A 19,736-nucleotide genomic window follows, 5' to 3' on the forward strand; every position below is an offset into this window, starting at 1 on the left:
ATTATTATTAATTTTCCCCATGGGTAGCCCTGCTATCTGGGTCATAGCTAACCTATATCTTTACTGGTCTGAGATCACTCTATCCTCACACATAAAAGCTTTACAGATATATTGATGGCTTGTTAGTATTCAACTACCCTACATTTAAACAGGACTTTGCTGGTATGTACCCTTCAGAACTTACTCTGGAGAAAATTAATAATAATGACCTTTCAGCCAATTACTTAGACTTAAATATAAAAATCAACAGCCCTCATCCCACACTCAACATATATAATAAAAGTGATGCATTTAGCTTCAACGTAGTCAGTCTTACCCATTGGTACTCTATCATTTCCAAAAAAGTTCATCAAACATAATTCTCTCCCAATGCATCAGAATTGCAACAATATACAATAGCAATAGTCTCTTTTCTGACAACATCAAACTACTCCATAATAAATTGCTTTGCAATAATTCCACAGTAGCTTTCCTCTATCATCATTTCAATAAAGCAATAAACATTATAAAATTTAAAAAAACTTATAAATACAACTTTGATTTAAACAACATATTTAGTCTGACTTCATTTTACTTTCAGGACTGTACATAATGTATAGTGTTATACCCCCTAGACTCTGTCGGGTCTCACTGTGTAGAAAGCTTGTGCCCATGGATTGTCTACCGATGGGGATATTGTGTTTTTGTTTTATCTTGTTTTGTTTAGTTTTGTCTACTTTATTTTTATTTCTATTTTTCTTCTTGTTACATTTCTTCAATAACAATACCAATACTGACTTAAACACATGAGGCATTTGTCCAGCCATCTGTCCAGGGACCAACTGTGGTATGGATTTTGCAATCCCGAACAACTATATTTCCCTCTCTACCAGTCACTTTCTACTGTCCTTAATTACTACAACTTATTTCTTGTGCACGATTAGGCTGGCCAAAAGCAATATCGAGATGCTATTCTTCTACTATTGCTACTTTTTCTTCTTAAAAAAAGTTGTCTTTTCCACACTACTTTTCTAGTTTTTGTTTATCCTTGTGCTGGCACTTTGCCTCATTTGTTTAATAGCTTACTTCCCCTGTCACATGGGTATGGTTCACTGTGACGACTTTACACCCGCCCCCCACAACTCTGAGTTACTTCAACTAACAAATACACCATACAGTGAACTTTTTGTTTTCTTCTTTGGTCTCCGATGGCACTCAGCTAATTCAACGTTTTCCTGTCCGTGCACACAGTAAGTTTTCTTATTTTGCCTTCTTCTGGATTTAATTCATTTTTTCTTTTTTACATCAGCATTATTTTAGTTTTTTAGCTTTACTTTATTTATTTATTTTTATTATTTTTTATATATTCTTTAAATCCTTCCTTTTGGTCTCTGTCAGATGCAATCCCTTAGTCAAGTTGGCTATGATGTATATTCTTCTATTACGTATGCATTACGTATACGTATGCATTCTTTTCAATCTGTACATCATAACAGAAACAGAGACCTGGCTTACTGCAGTGGCTCCTACGATTTTCGCTGGCGACCCCATTGACGAAGTAGTTCAACTCCTAGGACCAACGGCTTTAGGTACTATCATTTATTTTTATGTTAAACTTTAATTTCATTTTATTTCAGGTATTCTGTTTTTACCATGCATGTGTTCTCAATTTTTCTATGGTAATTATTACACCTGACAGTTCAGTACCTCCACCTAATACACTGATAATAATATATTCGTCTGTATAAATATGTATATCACTAACCCCCTTTTATTTGCTCTTCTCAGTGATGTCTCATATTCAGCCTTCAAGAGCTTAACCATTTCTGTAGTATAATTACAGACAAATTTATAACTATTACATGCTTCAGTATTTTCACTGCCCTATAATCATCTTATGCTATCTTTTATTGTTCTATTAACCTGGCAGTATTTGCATCCTCAATTGCAACAAAATCACTTACATTGCATCTATCAGGGTGCCAAACTTTCTATTCCATTTGAGGAAAATGGTTTGTTTCTTAATTCAAGCACTGGAGTATACCAATGCTTATGCTTTTACTAAGGTATTGCATCAATTTATAATATGCAATTTATTTATTTTTAATAAAAATTTGAAAATTTAATTTTTTTAACACTTATTTTCAATGAAACAGAACATCTATAAATAATTTATAAAATATAAATATTACTTTCTATTAATAATTTTATTACTATTATTACTTTCTATCAGTTTGAGCATTATAAAATAATTGGGTGAGCAAAATTTAAGTTACACATGCACACACGTTTCTATATTATGTATGTAGCGTGTGTGGATTTTATATATATATATGTGTAAACTCCAAACAGGAGAGGTATTAGAACTTATACTTAGTACCATGCTTGGGTTGGAGGTTGAGAAGATGAAAGAAGGTTGTTCCAGAAAACTCTGCTGAGGGGCTCTGATGGAATTCTCGGCTTTTGAAAGTGCAGTTGAATATACAAGGAAGATAAAAAGTTGTTTCTGTGAGTTTGAAGTTGGACAGTAAATGGATGCTGGCTGGTAGAGGCACATGTTCAGACTGTTTTGAAAGAGAGAGCGGGAATTATAGAAGCCAATTCAGAAGAACAGTGCCATGGAAATACCTGTAGAAGAGGCATGCAGCAGAAACAGTACATCTATGAGACAGCGAGTGGAGAGACTCTGTTAGAGATGAATCATTAATTAACCTAACTGCCCTCTTCTGAACGGAATCAAGAAGCCTGAGAGAGGTTTTGGGGGCACCACACCAGATGTGGGAACAATATTCCATGGTAGGACGGATTTGCAATTTGTAAAGAGTGAACAGTTGTTTGGAAGAAAAGTAAGGCCGAGAGTGAAAGAAAAAAAACCAAGGTTTTTAGATGCAGAAGAAGCAATATTTCTAATGTGCTTGTGCCAAGAGAGATTAGAAATCAGGGTAATCCCCAAAAGATATATATCATTTTGCTTAGAAATCGGAGTGTCACCAAAGATAAGCATAGGAGCAGAAGAACCCTTTTTGCGAGATATAAGACAAGACTGAGTTTTAGAAGGATTGAAATCAACTAAGTTGTCTTTGCCCCACTGGAGATCGGCATTTAAGGAATTGGTAGCAGATTTTCGAGAAGTTGAAGCTGATTGAGCAGGACAAGGTTTCTCAAAATGGAAAGTGGAATGCAATGTGCTATCATCAACAAAACTATGGATAGGATTTCCAGTCAATGGAAGAAGGTCATTAATATGCAAGAGGAAAAGATCGGCATTAGTGGAGAAGTTAGAAGACAGAGAGCCATCTACCACCACCCTCAGTGAGTGATCAGAGAGAAAACTGGATAACCAATTACAAAAAACAGTTGGCAAACCATAAGATGGAAGCTTGTTTAGAAGACCTTTATGCCAAACACGATCGAAAGCCTTTGAGATGTCAAGAGCAACTACTTGTGTTTCACCGAACTTTTTCATTGAATTAGTCCATAAATGGGTAACATAAGCCAGAATATCACCAGTGGATTGACACCGACGGAATCCATACTGGTGATCATTGATCAGACAGAAGGTTTCTAGGTAGTTTAAGAGTTGGCGGTTAATTGATTTCTCCATTACTTTAGAAAGAGTAGAAGTAATTGCAATGGGACGATAATTGGTTGGGAGGGATTTGTCACCCTTTTTAGGAACTGGCTAGAACAGGAGTAAGTTCAGGAGCACAGATTTTGAGAACAACGGAGAAATACCATTGGGACCTGGAGCTTTCTTAGCATCAAGATTCGTCAAAATCCTTCTGGTATCCTTTTGACAGAAGACCATAGGAGGCATTGAATGGAGCATGTGTCATCTACATGTCTATTATTTTACTGTTAACAGTTTGCCATGGACAATTAGCTGTAGATATGATTTAGTCTATGATGAGCATAATATGGAAAACCAATGTTTTTTATTCATTGGCAAAACAGGTTATTTTTCTTTTTACCTTCTGAACCTATCTAGATATCTTTTATGTTAGTTTTAGTGTAGGATAATGAAATTTGATGAATTGATGAAACAGGCAGTTTTTTTATTATTAACAGAAAATCTAATCTGCTACAGGAATTTGCTTATATGTAACCAAATTGCTTATGATTGTGTCAGTAAACTGCTTTTCCGATAGTGTCTTCAATAGTTTAACACTAAGTGTAAGAATAAAAAATTACAATGAAAAAATGACTTGTTTCATTAATGATAAACACAGTGATCTTGTGTTGATCCAACCAAGAATCTTCATATACTGATACTGACTGTGTTGCCACCATACAATCTGAGGCCACTCAGATTGTGTGGCGAGACCACTCAGACATTACAGTGGCACTGAGATCAGTGTCACTGTAATGCTCTTATGAAATATGTACATTACTTGTGGGTTCTGCAATGAGAGAGATTTCATGTGAGGAATCCACACGGCACAAGATTCTATGACATCCATACCTTGTATTCATTTGGATACTAGTGGTGGCAGGGTCTTCCTGTTCATATTGCTATGTATATAGTACTCAGTATTCTTATTCTCGGTTTTTGAAAGTGTATATTTCAAGGCCAGTGTTTCAAAATTTCTTCATTCAATGTTGCATGACCTTGGAGGTATAAGGTCACACAAAGGCATCAAAATTTCCATTGGCTACGAGCATAAAGAAGCTCTGCAGACAAGTTTGTAATGAACTGTACATATTCGAATTAATCACTTTATATGTGTGTGCAATAAATACTATTACTCACTTCCATTTTCCAGTTTAAATTGTTAAGTGCATGAAATTTAAAACACATGCACATATTTTGGCATTACATTATGTACATATATTTAAAAAAAAATTAAAGTTGCAAGAATGCCTGTGCTGCTGCACCTCACAGGTGTTTTCAAGCAATTACTCTGCAAAAACTAAAATTTCACTATGAAAACTATTCTATTAAAACTGTATTTAGAATGGTAGAGAAAATTTCAGTCATTAGCCATAAGCCAAATATTTTTGCACAACATTCTTTTTTGTGCTGCGGTGTCAGATGTAGAACAAGCATTACTAGGTTAAAGCAGCCAGTTCCTTATTCAACCATTTCTGCATCCTCTTTGTGCTATAATTTGTTCTTAATCATATTCCGGATTTCACTCAGATCTCCATCCAACAATTATTTGAAATTATGTAACCATTTGGAATAAAGCTGGTAACTCAGCAGGAACTCAAATTTTCAGTATTATGCTAGGTAATTCACTTTTCATTCAGGCTCCAGATGTGTATCTTCTTCAAGAGAACATTGATTGGTTCAAAAGGAGTCAGTTTTATTAGGGATTCAATTGTGAAGGTAAACTGGGAATATATTTTTCAATAAAGAAGGGAGAAAAAAAAAAAAAAAAACAGAATATGTCTGCTTGATACACCAATCAATGACTTAACTAACCAGTTCTGAAAACTAATGAGATATACATGGATACTAATAACATTAAATTTGCACAAACTGGGGACACTGTTGAAAAGAAAAAGGTCATGTTGTATTAAAAAAAATTGAGTTATGGTAAAATGCAATTGTGTCCACAATCCTGCCCGAGCAAACAGACAACTATTGTAAAAACAAAATGGAGGGTAGTCCCACTCATAGAAAAGCTGCTATCTTTGTGAGCAACCATACTCCAATTGTAGTCTTTGCCTGCAACAAACATAAAAGCAGCAGCAATTAACCTTGCAATTGGGTTACTGATCACAGTCTGCTTCATCTATTTGCCAACCAGAACTGATACCATTGAGGTAGTCCTCAATGATCTCATTAGGCAAATGCTTTTCCATCTTACTGTTATAGGATTTCAATGGAGATAACACAAAGGGCAGAGCATATGCTCATAGACAATAATCCCCACCATTTTAAATGTGGAAAATAAAACCCCCCCACTGACATGCCTACCCATAAGTTTCCTATCAGTCATCTTTCTATTTGATTTTCCTCTGCTGCCTTCACTTACATGACAGATAGAGAAAAACTCACATCAAAGTGATCAATACTTTGGGATAACTATCCTACTTAGCAGGTGACTGTGTCCTTATTAAGTTATGGCCCTGAAAGCTCAATCAGGAACCTATAATGATGCAGATCCATACATACAGAAAGCATTGTTTATGCAATAGCAATTGCAATCCAAAAACTATAAGATTTCCAGCACTTCAAAACCATAGTGGAAAATGTGGAATGCACAACAGGAACAAAAATCACAAAACAAGGCTTGGGGAATATTCAAAAGATATTTCACCACAGATAATTTCCCAGCCTTTAAATTCACTTCAGTAAATGACCATGCATTTACTGAAGGTCAACATTATTTTTGTTTTATTTATTAAGTGTCCTTCATACCTGAACACAGTATTCTAAGTGTAGTCCCACAAGTGCCTCATATAGTGAAATTATAATCTCCCTATCTTACAAGAAACTGTTTATTAAATTACTGTCAGGTACACCTCCATGAGTGTGCCCTGTCAACGATCTAGTCAATGACCTGTAAAACCTTGAATTTTGTAGCATCAAAACAGTTTCAACTTATCTTAACATCACTGAAGTAGTTTAGTTTGTTTGTTTGTTATTTTGGTTTTTATGAGCATTAGCAACTAAGGCCATATTGCTCTGGGATACATGGTGGTCATTCCCTGACCTTTCCGCATCCTCCGTATTTGGTAGTCACAGGCTCGAACCCCAGTCTATCAAGAAGTGTGTGCTGCGCACTGCTGCTCCTGCCCACGGAGGCGCCAGTAGTTTAGTGTCGGTCATGTTATTCCAATAATGTCACACAACACAAGTTCAGTGCTATATATTTTTAAAATATTAACTTCATATTTGACTTTTCATGATTAAATTTTGCACATTACCTTTTCAAAAGCTTTAAAAATAAATATTAAGGATATTAAAGTTGAAAAATTTTCTTCAGTGAATCGTGTGATGTAGCATACTAGAGCACTAGCATCAAAGGCCACCAATACCACGAGGACAAATGATGTCCACAATCCAATCCACAACCGAAGTGAGAGATATTCCAAATGATGTTCTCTGCAATATAACAATTAATATGTAACACTTCAACATTATATTTTCTAAAACTGAGTTTCGAGTTTTATTATCAAAATTAATTTCAAATATCTAAAAACAGAAGCATGACTTTAAATATGTACATTCTATTCAGCACAGTGTTCCTCAAAACTTACTAATGTTAACTACTCTTTCTGTAAAGTTTTCTTGCAGAATAAAAGGTCTCCATTACAAATGAAGATATTTTACAGAGACATTAAAAGAACATAATCAGTAAATAGTTCACAATTAAATATATACAACACAACATTGAACTAAATTAAGAAGATATGAAGAATGGACAAGCCAGGTAGCACACAAATGCAAAGATTACAAAAGGAGGAGGGAGGAAATAAATTAAGAATATGGGAGTTTTAGAGGAACATGTTCTTTAATTAATTTAGACATGTACTCCTCTACAACAACCTTATTCTCAATTTATTTCCTCCTCCAACATTTCTTCAAAAAAAAAAAAAAAAAAAAAGAAATTGTTGCTGTGGTCAAGTACTGTTTTAATTTATATTCATATCTTACTTGGCTTATCCATTCTGCATACCTAATCTTAATTAGTTCAATATCATTTTATTCAAGCAACATGTGGAAAGTAAATGCAATGCAGCTAATGGTTTTCTTTACTATATATATATATTTTTATTATTATTATTATTTATCTGCTCTATCTCTATCTCTCTCTCTCTCTCTCTCATTATTTTTCTTACTTCTCTTATTTTCTTTAATTCATAACTTAATTTTCATATCTTACATGGTAATAGTGGGCTGCAATGCCAATATACCACCCATACTGCCATCTGTATCCTGGTTAGTTACTTTCTACTTAACTTTGTTCTTGGTTAGTAGTGCTTTGCAAGTGCTTTCTTCCTATGTATGTTAATTTCTCACAGCATAAGGGTCATTTTTAGATAAATCTATTACATAGGTTCGCTAATTACTTGTCAGATGTGTCAACGAAATGAACGTTCAAAATACAGTGAATCCATGACAGTTGTAAGCCTTTTGGCCTTCCAATGAGATGTGGGTCAATGTTCATTTTGATTTTTTTGCTTCACATTAATGGACATGTTTTGATAGGTTTTTAGTTCTGTATATTGTGATATTTTGTGCAATTCGGCAGTGGGTATCGCTAAATTTGTTTTAACTGGTCGTAATTTCTAAAGTAATTTTGTTCTAATTGGCTATAATTTCTAAATTAATTTAGAAACATTCCTCTACAACACCATTCTTCTTAATTTATCTGCCCCAATTCGGCAGTGGGTGTCGCTAAATTTGTTTTAACTGGTTGCAATTTCTAAAGCAATCTTGTTCTAATTGGATATAATTTCTAAATTAATTTAGAAACATTCCTTTACAACACCATTCTCTTAATTTATCTGCACCCCCCCCCCCCATCTTTTCTTCTTCTGTTGCTATAGTCAAGCACCATCTTTCTTCATATCTTACTTGGCTTATCCATTCTGCATAATCCTAATTTAGTTCAATACCATTTTATTCAAGCAACATGTGATATGCAAATGCATTGCAGCTACCAATGTTTGCTTTAATTTTCTTTTAAAATAATTAAATGCACTTGGCATAATACTTTAAGAGTTTAATATCTACATAATATCGGTGTTTAGATACACCATAGACACTCTTAAAAAACTACAAAGTAGTTGTTGTGGGCATCATTTGTTCTTTCTCATATTGTGCTATGCCTTCACGACGAGTTGCCATGATACTGCACTACCTCAAATAAGTAACGCTTCACTAATAGAGAAGACTATTGTTACTTATTCTCAGTGAGTACCACCACCCAGACATGTTTCAAGGCTATTGGCCTATCATCAGTGGGTGGGCAGGTACCCTAGTATTGCAGACATGACGACCCAGTTGTGAAGTTTAATTTTCTTTATTATTATTTATCTACTCTCCTTTTCTTTTCTTTTTTTTTTTTTTTTTTACTTTCCTCTATTTTTCTTAAATTTCTTAAATACACAATTTAAACTTAATTTTCATGTGTATTTTGGTGTGCATCTGTGTGAAATAATAAAGAGTCAGTTATGGAAAGCTTGATGATTTTCAAAATACTTTTACACTGTAGTCTTATTCCACCGATGTTTTCCCTTCTGCTTGGAAATTTACTCATATCCAGCTAATTCCTAAAAAGGGTGACAAATCCCTCCCATCCAATTATCGTCCCATTGCACTTCTATTCTTTCTAAAGTAATGGAGAAATCCATTAACCACCAATCACTGAACTACCTAGAAACCTTCCATCTGATTAATGATTGTCAGTATGGATTCCATCAGTGTCATTCCACTGGGGATATATTGGCTTATGTTACTCATCTATGAACAAATTCAATGAAAAAGTTTGGTGACAATCAAGCACTTGCTCTTGACATTTCAAAGTCTTTTGACCTTGTCTGGCATAAAGGTTTTCTAAATAAGCTTCCACCTTATGGTTTGCCAACTGTTCCTTGTAATTCGATATCCAGTTTTCTCTCTGAATGCTCACTGCAAACAATGATAGATGACTCTGTCTTCTAACTTCTCTACTAATGCTGGTGTTCCCTAAAGTTCAGTTCTTTCTCATTACTCTTTCCCTCTTGTACATTAATGATCTTCTTCCACTAACTGCATATCATATCCATAGTTTTGCTGACAGCACATTGAATTCCACCATTCAGTTTGAGAAACCTTGCTCTGCACAAACAACAGCAATTTCTCGCACATCCACTACCAATTCCTTAAATGCTGATAGTAATAGTATTCACCATATAATGCAGCCATATTGTATTAGCTATATTGTTCCAGCAATCAACGACTCACTGGCCAAAAGAAAACATCCTATAATCTAGTCTAAACCTCAACCCCTGCAATTTGAATTTATGACCCCTAGTTCTGAGAATTCCGCCTTCATTCATTTTACTAATCCTTCCCAGAGCTTTATAAACCTCAATCAGGTCACATCTTGAATAGTATCAGTACTGCCATTCGTATGAGAACCAAAACAATCTGGAAGTTTTCAATAGAATCAGAATAAACATGATTCTTGCATGGCTTTTCTTTTCATAACCCATTATTAAGGATTATTGCAGCAAAAACTGCAAAAATAAAACACTTGTGGGAGCACATTTTAGCAGTCAAGACAGAAGCAGAAGTTAAACTGATTTGACAGAACAATGCCAGAATCAATCGGTACCCTTAATAAGCGAGTGTAATGGTGAAATGTCAGGGGCTTAGAGGGGAACAGGTATTCTGTGTGTTATCAGACACTCAGTCTAAAACACTGATGGATCCAATATCTTTCTATTACAGAAGATTTAGGAGAAGTCCGGTTGGCCTGCTTCCCTAAAATCCACTCATGCACACCTTTTAGATGGAAAGCCCCGTTACGTCACTTAGGTGGCAACGAATGTGTAGAGTGGTTCTCTTCAAGATGCCTGGTCAGCGTAAAGAGGAAAAGACCAAACCCTCCAGCACATGACAGCATGACAAAACAAATGTCCCTCGGTCCCCAGTAGCTTTCATTCCCCCTCTTACAGCAGCGAGAGGATCAAAGTGGAAGCAGAGAGTGCTAAGAATCTCTGGGTATGACCAGGCTGCCATGCACGGAAATTGAACTTGGCCTGTTACAATGTAACATCGCTCATCAGTGAAGGCAGGATATTAGAGCTGGAAAAGGAACTAGAAAATGTGAATTGGAATATCATTGGTTTCGCTGAAACAAGAAGAAGAAATGAATCACTTATAAGTTTATCAAGTGGAAATCTGCTGTACACCAATGGAAACAGCGAAAGGAGAGAAGGTGGAATTGGCTTTCTGGTCCATAAGGATATAAAAACCAACATTATGGAATTCAAAAGTACATCACCAAGGGTGTAAAGACTAATACTCAGGATGTCTAAGAGGTACAAGCTAAAGATTATAATGATTTATGCACCAACATCGAGCCATGATGATGAAGAGGTTGAAGAAATGTACACTGAAAATTGAGTCTTCTAGATGAGCAGAAAACCCACTACACTATCATTATGGGGGACTTCAATGCTAAGGTTGGAAAAAGACAAAACAGTGCAGAAAGAGGAACTATAGGAAATTTTGGAAGAGGTGAAAAGAAATGAAAGAGGTGAAAGACTTGTGGAATTTGCAGAATCTCAAGGACTGTCAGTAATGAACACTTTTTTTCAAGAAAAGGGTGAACAGAAAATTGACATGGAAGAGCGCAAATGGATTAACAACTAATGAAATCGACTTACTCAGAGAGGACATAAGAACATTTAACACAAGAAACGTAGAACAAGCATTAAGGGAAAACAAAGGACTTAAATCAGCAGCCATGAGCAGTAATACAGAAAGACAAATGATACTGACTCTGAAGAATAGTGATGGTGTATTTATAAATAGCAGAGAAGGAATAATTCAAATAGCAGAAGACTACTATAAAGAGTTATACAAGGAGCGAGGGAATGATGCCAGCAGTGGGGAAGATGGATTGCAAATTAGTAACACATACAACATACCTGATATTCTTCCTGATGAAGTAGAACATGCATTGAATAAAATGAAGAATCAGAAAGCCCTGGGGGGGGGGGAGATGAAGTTACTGTAGAGTTGTTAAAATTGGGAGGAAGAGACATAACACAAAAACTGCAAGACTCTTCCACAAAATGCATTAGAAAAGGTGTAATTATTCCACTGCTTAGGCATTACGCCTAAGCAGTGGAATAATGCAATCATAGTTTTGCTACATAAGAAAGGAGATAAATCAGAAATTGGAAATTATAGACCAATTAGCTTGTTATCCCACATCTACAAGTTGTTCACAAGGGTCACTACTAACAGATTAGAAAGATTACTTGATGAGAATCAACCGAAAGAGCTAGCTGGCTTTAGGACAGGATTCTCAACTATGGATCACCTTCATGTAATATCACAGCTAATGGAGAAAGCAAATGAATATAAAACTCCATTATGCCTGGCATTTGTGGATTATGAAAAGGCATTTGACTCCAATACAGCATAAGGCAATGTTTCGGGCACTGGAAAGACAAGGGAGAGATACCCATATATTATGATTTTGAAGAAAATATATGAGAACGCTACCTCCTTTATTAGACTAGACAAAGATAGTAACAAATTTAAAATTGAGAAAGGAGTTCGACAAGGAGACACAATATCTCTGAAGTTGTTTACTGCTGCTCTTCAGGAAGCTTTCAGATTAGACTGGTCGCAGAAAGGAGTCAATGTGAATGGAGAGTAACTAAACCATTTACGATTTGCAGATGACATTGTGGTCACATAAGCCACGATCCCAAAGAATTAGAGGAAAATCTTAATCAGTTATGCACAGTTAGTAAGGATTTTGGACTAAAGATGAATATGGCTAAAACAAAAGTAATGATGAAAAAGTATGCCACAGAATGGAACATAATGATTGAAGGAGCAGTAATTGAACAGGTGGAGTCATATACTTATCTGGGATAAGTTATTCACTGTAATAATGATAAATGGCTGGAACTCAAGAGAAGAATAAATTTTGGATGGATAGCATTCAGGAAATATAGTCACATACTGAGGAACAATATCGCAGTTTGTCTGAAACGTAAAATAATGAACCAATGTATACTCCCCACCATGACTTATGGAAGTGAAACTTGGGCACTCACCAAAAGAATGGAAGAGAAGCTGAGAACTACATAGTGAAGAATGGAACGAATTATATTGGGAATCAAACTGTTAGATAAGAAGAGAAACACATGGATTAGGCAGCAAACTCAAGTAAAGGACATTCTTATCAAAACTAAAGAACTAAAATGGTCTTGGGCAGGACACATAGCTCGAAGACATGATGACAGATGGACTAAGAAAATAACAGAATGATACCCAAGAGGAGCTAGAAGAAAACCTGGAAGACAAAGGCAGAGATGGATAGATGAAATTCATGAGTTTGTTTGTAGTAAATGGGCAGCCATTGCAGAAAAGAGAAGGAAGTGGAAAGTTGCTGGAGAGGCTTTCATCCTGCAGTGGAATGAAAATCTCTGATGATGAATGGTCAAAAACTTGCTACAGTATTAAAATTATAAAAACAATCTTAAATGTGAAATATAAATTCACTGGAAACACCTATTAGATAATAAAATTTTACTTACCTGCAAAAATCAAACAGTATTGTTTCAAAAACCAACACAGGGCCAGTGCTACCCAATATTGTCAGAGGTTGCCCACTAAATAATCCATAGAGAATACCACAAATAGCTCCAGAAAGAAGACTTTCCATGGCAGCCTTAAAAATAGGTATATATCAGTAATTCATAACATAATATTTTTCTGAAATTATTTTCAAATTAATAATATAAATAAACAAAAAAATTGCATAAACTAAAAAGCTCAGCCTAAGTAATACTGTTGTTTAATCTTTAAAAATGCTATTTTATAATAAAATTTTAAAACTGGACCATCTTGAGAAGCAGGTCAAGATTACCTTTTCCTGCTTCTTTTAGTATAATTGGATAAATTTCATCATTTCAATCCAGGTGCTTTGTTCACTTTTGGTTGCATCAATCTCTCTTCCAGTTTCCTTTTGGTTATCATAAAATAATTTAACTTCCAATCAGCATTACACTGACATCTGCTATTCCCATCTCAAAAAACTTTACACGTGAATGTATAGGCAAAATATTATTCACTTGGTTCAACAAAGAAATTGAATAATAATGAATGAATAATAAACAAATTGAATACAGCATCATAAAAAGTTATCATTCATATCAAGTGAATTAATATGATTCATCCCTTTCCTTCTAACGTTAACAGAAGCAAATTCCTTGCAACTTTCCTTTGTGTTCTTTTCCAAAGATTTCTCATGATCTGATTTAACATACTAACCCTTGAGTCACTTGATTACAGATTAATTTGTATTAACTATAAGATTCTGTGTCTCCTGGACACAATAATCATCCTTTGCATTTTTCTTCTCTGTCAGAAGATTCATCTGACATTAATTTCTGTCTAAATCTTAAACAATGTCTCTTAGTAAGAAGAGATCATAAAGAGTTATTAGCATCTAGTATTACCTTTGTGAATGTCTTGTTTGGTATTTCAATTTTTTTTTTGACATCAGTTGGTCACTGAAAAGAATTTAAAAAATGCCTGAGCCCATTGTAATCATCTGTGAAAAAACAAAATCCCTTCCCTTTACTCCAATAGTAATAATTTCTTTGAATAAATCCCACATCAATACCAAACAAGTATCCACTTCTGTCAATACATCTTGTTTGGTATTTGAATTTTTTTCTTTGACAGGTCTTTGAAAAATAATTTTAAAAATGTCCGAGCCCATATAATCATCTATGCAAAAACAAAATCTCTTCTCTTTAAACCAAGTAGTTATTTCTTTGAATAATTCCACATCACTGATCATGGATATCCAGTAGTTCCTTTGCCTGCAGATTCTTAATATACAAAGTCACTGCCGACAATCAGATCAATAGTATTTTTCTTTTAGTCTCTCTAACATATAGAAAGAAGTCCTCAAGAAAGTCCAAAAATGATTTGAATTTACACTACATGATATTGAAACTCAATATCTGGAAGATGAAATTGCACCACCCCTCAGCAAATTAGAATAAGATTGTTATTTGGTTTTTAGGAGCATTAGCAACTAAGGCCATATTGCTCCGGGGATATGCGGTGGTCATTCCCTAACCTTTTCTCATCCTCCGTATTTAGTGGTCATGGGCTCGAACCCCAGTCTAATCAAGAAGCGTGTGCTACACACTGCTGCTCCTGCCCACCTGGCTACAGAGGTGCCAAATTAGAACAAGGCATTCTAATTTGCTGGTTTGGGTTTTATTGGTGCATCAGCAAAAGAGAATACAATATATCATTATATCAAAAGATATTTATAAAATATGTAAAGATAAAAAAATTGTCCAAAAAAAAAAAAAAAAAAACACACACACACACACATAAGACCTGGGAATTATCTGTATTCCTTTAAGAAATTTAAAAGATTTTATTCTTTGCAGGTTAAAGGGATTAGATTTCCACTGTCATCATTGTATACAGAATTTAACTTAAATCTGCTAAAATTTAGCAGATCACTTGTTTTTAAACAAGAAATCCAAATAACATAAAAATAACAAATAGACTTACAATTCTATCATTAGTTGCATCCCCAAGAAGTCCACCAAATGTTATTATGGGTGTAAGACAGGCAAAATATAAGAAGAAAATGGAAGCTACTGTCTGCAAGGCTAAAGCATCTTTAAAGTCACTCCAGTACCATGGTAATTTACGCTTGACATCATTGATTAACCCTCCAAATAACCTAAACAGATTTGAATAAACTAAAACTATACTATACTAAAACTATACACATTAATTAACTTTTAAAAATAATGTGCATATATGGTGCATAATATATTTATATAAATAATAATCGACAAACTGCCATGAACTAAAACTGCATTGCCAGTCATATTCCCAATATATCAAAATAGAATATTCAGATGGCTAAATGACTGCACAATAATGTAATATAAAATTATGTTATACATTAAGACATACATTTGAAAGATTATTAAATGCTGAAAAATTATGTACACTATAGTGTATCGTCTACCATACAGGTCATATATAACGGCTGAAACAGAATTTTACCTGTCAGATTATTGAATGTGAGTGTGCGTGCCAATGAGTTGACCCTGTCTATCTAATTTAGAAGCACCCCATAAGGGGTTGTGCCCAATAAAGTCTCCTAATATACAGAGAGGTGGAGGAACTGTATGGTGGAGGTTCTGTATGAAGATGTCTTCAAGTTCTTTTAAACAATAAGTATGGTTTGGCTGTAAGTAGATTGAGACTAGTGTTATTCAATACGGAGAGTCATACGAACAGCAACAGTTTCTATTTCAGTTTGAAGTGGGATATGCTTAGTGGGGATCTTTGAATTTATTAGCATTGCTACACCAACGTGGGCAGCATTTGCTGTATTGCAATCTCTTCGATAAAGGTAATAGTTCTTTATCAAAGGAGAAATTTGTGAGTTTAAGTAAGTTTCTTGAAGACAAAGAGCAACTGGAGAATACCGGTTAATTAAATCATGGATATCATCTGTGTTGCAATGAAAGCCTCTGCAGTTCCATTGTACAATGAATGCCATTATTTGTGTTTAATTATTGGAGCTGTATCTGACTGCTTTTTGAAGGTGACTGGCTTATGACGAGTTCAACGGATCAGTTCAATGGAAACATCTGTTTCAGGAGTATTACTTCTTTTTGCATATAAATTTATTCAATCAGTTTGACTACTCAATGCATTGATGTAGATGACGTAAAAGTTAGGAGGGATCACATTGTAATTAGTTATGAAACTTTTAGATGCTGTATGTCAAGGTATACCTAACTCCTAAGAGTGTGTCCTCCACACACACACTACTTAGAATCCCTTTGGCTGGTAGATTAGAGAAAAGATTATACACTAATCGATCTGAATGCCTCTTGTTATGGTATCAGCAGGTCAGTTCCAGAGGTTGGTCTGTCTGTCTATCAGCCATCTTGCAAAAGATGGCTGATAGACAGACACTATGAGTTTCACTATGATTCCTGCCATGGCCTCAAAAGACAAGCTTATACCACAGCAAAAGAATAGCTATATTTAGAAGAGTGAACGACAAGAACTAGCAGTATAGCATGTTAAAAAAAAAAACCTAATATTTCTGGTACACTGTTTACTGGACATTTGTTGAGCTGAAGAAATTACAAAAAAAAAAAAAAAAAAAACCTCAGAAAAAGAATATAGTCAAAAATATCCCAATTCAAAAAATGCAAGGAGCTGAAGCCATTGGAAAAATGATATTCTGGAGTACATAAGTATTGATACATGTATCTAACAGTAGAGGCTCTCCATATAAAAATATCAACTGTTGGGAAAAAGAAGAGAAAACGAACTATATTATGAATGAAATAAATGAGCAAGGATAGATACATATTTTAATGAAATCATAATGTGGAATTGCCTCCAATACTTTGATTTATATCAATGGATCTAAACTTCAAGAGACTTGCATAGAAATATCTGATATTATCAAAGGAATTCAAGCAGTAAGGAAAAGAACAAGTTGAAGATGATACCAAGTCAGATGCATGGTGAGCAGGATCAGGCCCATTATTGTAAGCATATTTAACATCATTACAATGCCCTTTCAGCAATGATACAATCTTCACATTTGTTTAATGGAATGTCTGTTAAACTGGTATTCGAGTCATATATTGAAAATATCAGAGATGGCTCTGTCATCTATTTGAGCTTGGAAAAGCTGGTGGGTAAAAAATATAGATGCCTATCTTTAAGTGATTTTTGCTGTTATATAAATTTCTATGTCAGAATAGTGGTTTAGTACTCTGGTACAAATTTAGAAAGGCTTGGATCCCATCACAGACCAGAGGAATTTCTGAAAGCCCCTCACTTAGGTTTGAGCTGGCTTCCCACCATACATCCTATATGTGTAAAGGGGTTGTTATGCATGCAGAATTTTCAATTTCACAATACTTTATTTGTATATTAACTGCTTAGTTACATTTTTAAAGCAAAGCATTTGTTCCCAGGTTGTATTAACAACCTGGGAACAAGTTACAAACACTAATCATAAAATGTTAAAGATTATACCTTCCACTCCTTTTTAACCCGGATTCTTCTCTTTCTCTTTCCTCTTCATCTTCAACATCTACTTTTGGTTCAACTGGTTCATTTTTTTTACGGGAATCCTATAAAACACACCTATTTATCAATATGCATACACACATGTTTGTGTATATTTGTTTATGGATCAGTAGAAACATAATAAAAGTAGGTATAAATTTACAGTAAAATTTTACATACAAACCATCCAATGCCACTGTCTAGTAATTAAATATTGCATAAGTTTTAAATATATATATAAAATAGTTTCAAATAAGCAATTATAAAATATATATAGACTGAGCTCGAACAAAAATAATGTAGTCCATCAAAATATGTGTAAGCACACCCCAGGTACTACTCCGCCAGGCGCCTCCGTAGCCAGGTGGGAAGGAGCAGCAGTGCGTAGCACACACTTCTTGATTAGACTGGGGTTCGAGCCCGTCACCACCAAATACAGAGGATGTGGAAAGGTCAAGGGAATGACCACCGCATATTCCCGTAGCAATATGGCCTTAGTTGCTAATGCTTCTAAAAACCAAATAACAAACAAACAAACTACTCTCCCCCCCCCCCACACACACAATACTATACATATAGTATAATATGTAATAGTTACAGATGTATTTAGAATAGATATTCATGAAGGATTATAGACCTGAGGTGCTAACCTAGACTGTTTCTAGCACACCTACATTCCCTCTTCCTCGGATTACTTTCCACTGACATAGTACTCTATATATTATTTCTTGTGCACCATTAGTTTTACAAATGCAATATCAAAGTGCTATTTTTCTGCTTTAATTTGCCTTATACAAAGTTCAGCACCTACATTACGCTACTCTGTCAGCTATCTTTTCTTTGCCCTCCAGAGATGTTTGTTTGTTTGTTATTTGGTTTTTAGGAGCATTAGCAACTAAGGCCATATTGCTCTGGGAACATGCGGTGGTCATTCCCTGACCTTTCCACATCCTCCGTATTTGGTGGTCACGGGCTCAAATCCCGGTCTAATCAAGAAGCGTGTGCTACACACTACTGCTCCAGCCCACCTGGATATGGAAGCGCCTCTGGAGATGTACTGCTTCATTGTGTTTAATGCTGATCTTCACAATCACACCTAGCAATCTTAATCTTGTTCGACACTGCATTCCAATGCCTGAGGTTGCTAAAACATACTATATATTTATTCTATCAAGAGCCAGTACTCCATTTCCAACACAGTGTGATGGTCTATGCCATATGGTCCACACTCCGACTCTAGCATGGTACGACAGTAAGTAGCATCTTTGACCCCCTGCTTAGACTCCTTATTTTATTTTACCTTCTTGCATTTATTATTTTTTCCTATCTCTGCCTCTGTCGGGCCAGCCATGAAATATACATCAGCATTCCATATATTTACCGCCGCCCTTAACCTGGCTTCTGCATACACTCAATCTATATAACTTGGTTTCTTCGTATCTACCATGTGCTACGTATATTTCATGTTAGATAAAGAGGACTGACTTCTTGCTGCATTTCCCTTCGTTTTGACGGCTGGCCCTTGAAGAAGACATTAAAATCATCGAATTTCAAGCATTAAGTACATTTAACATATTATTTTACAGTTGTTTTATTCATATTTTCGAATTTCAGATTCATTAGACTACTTCCTCTACCTTTGCCACATTCCTTATCGACTTATCTATATATCGATACAGAAGTCGTTTTATTGAGACGGTCACTGTGAACGATAGGCTTAACTGATCGGGCTGAAAGTGGCTTCATATTGATGATATATCTTCCTAGGAGTGCACAAAGGTGGTAAAATTTAAAAATTCCAAATAGTTTTATTTTACAGAACGGGCCAGTTTTGTACTACAAAAGAGAATAGTTCAACATTCATTTCATAGATAGAACCACAGGAAGGTGTTAACTATTAAACAAACAGTTGTCTTAAGTTGATAAGGCATTTTTTTCATATTAACAATTTGCACAATCGATGAAGAAGGGGGCATAGCTC

The 19,736-nt window shown here is 35.0% G+C and overlaps 1 protein-coding gene across 2 annotated transcripts in view; it reads right to left on the reverse strand.

Moving 5' to 3' along the window:
* Ndae1 (Na[+]-driven anion exchanger 1) overlaps positions 1–19,736 on the reverse strand; it is a 490,785-nt gene that overhangs the window by 156,433 nt on the left and 314,616 nt on the right. For both annotated transcript variants that reach the window (XM_090387778.1, XM_090387777.1), the window contains exons 11-14: positions 17,723–17,820; positions 15,209–15,383; positions 13,204–13,337; positions 6,856–7,033 (exon numbers count right to left, since the gene is read on the reverse strand). In XM_090387778.1, the coding sequence (XP_090243904.1) occupies positions 6,856–7,033; positions 13,204–13,337; positions 15,209–15,383; positions 17,723–17,820 (585 nt within the window). The remainder of the gene's footprint in view (positions 1–6,855; positions 7,034–13,203; positions 13,338–15,208; positions 15,384–17,722; positions 17,821–19,736) is intronic.

This window comes from Mastigoproctus giganteus, chromosome 13 (genome assembly GCF_048544385.1).
Source record: "Mastigoproctus giganteus isolate SK-2022 chromosome 13, ASM4854438v1, whole genome shotgun sequence".
NCBI classification, from domain to species: domain Eukaryota; kingdom Metazoa; phylum Arthropoda; class Arachnida; order Uropygi; family Thelyphonidae; genus Mastigoproctus; species Mastigoproctus giganteus.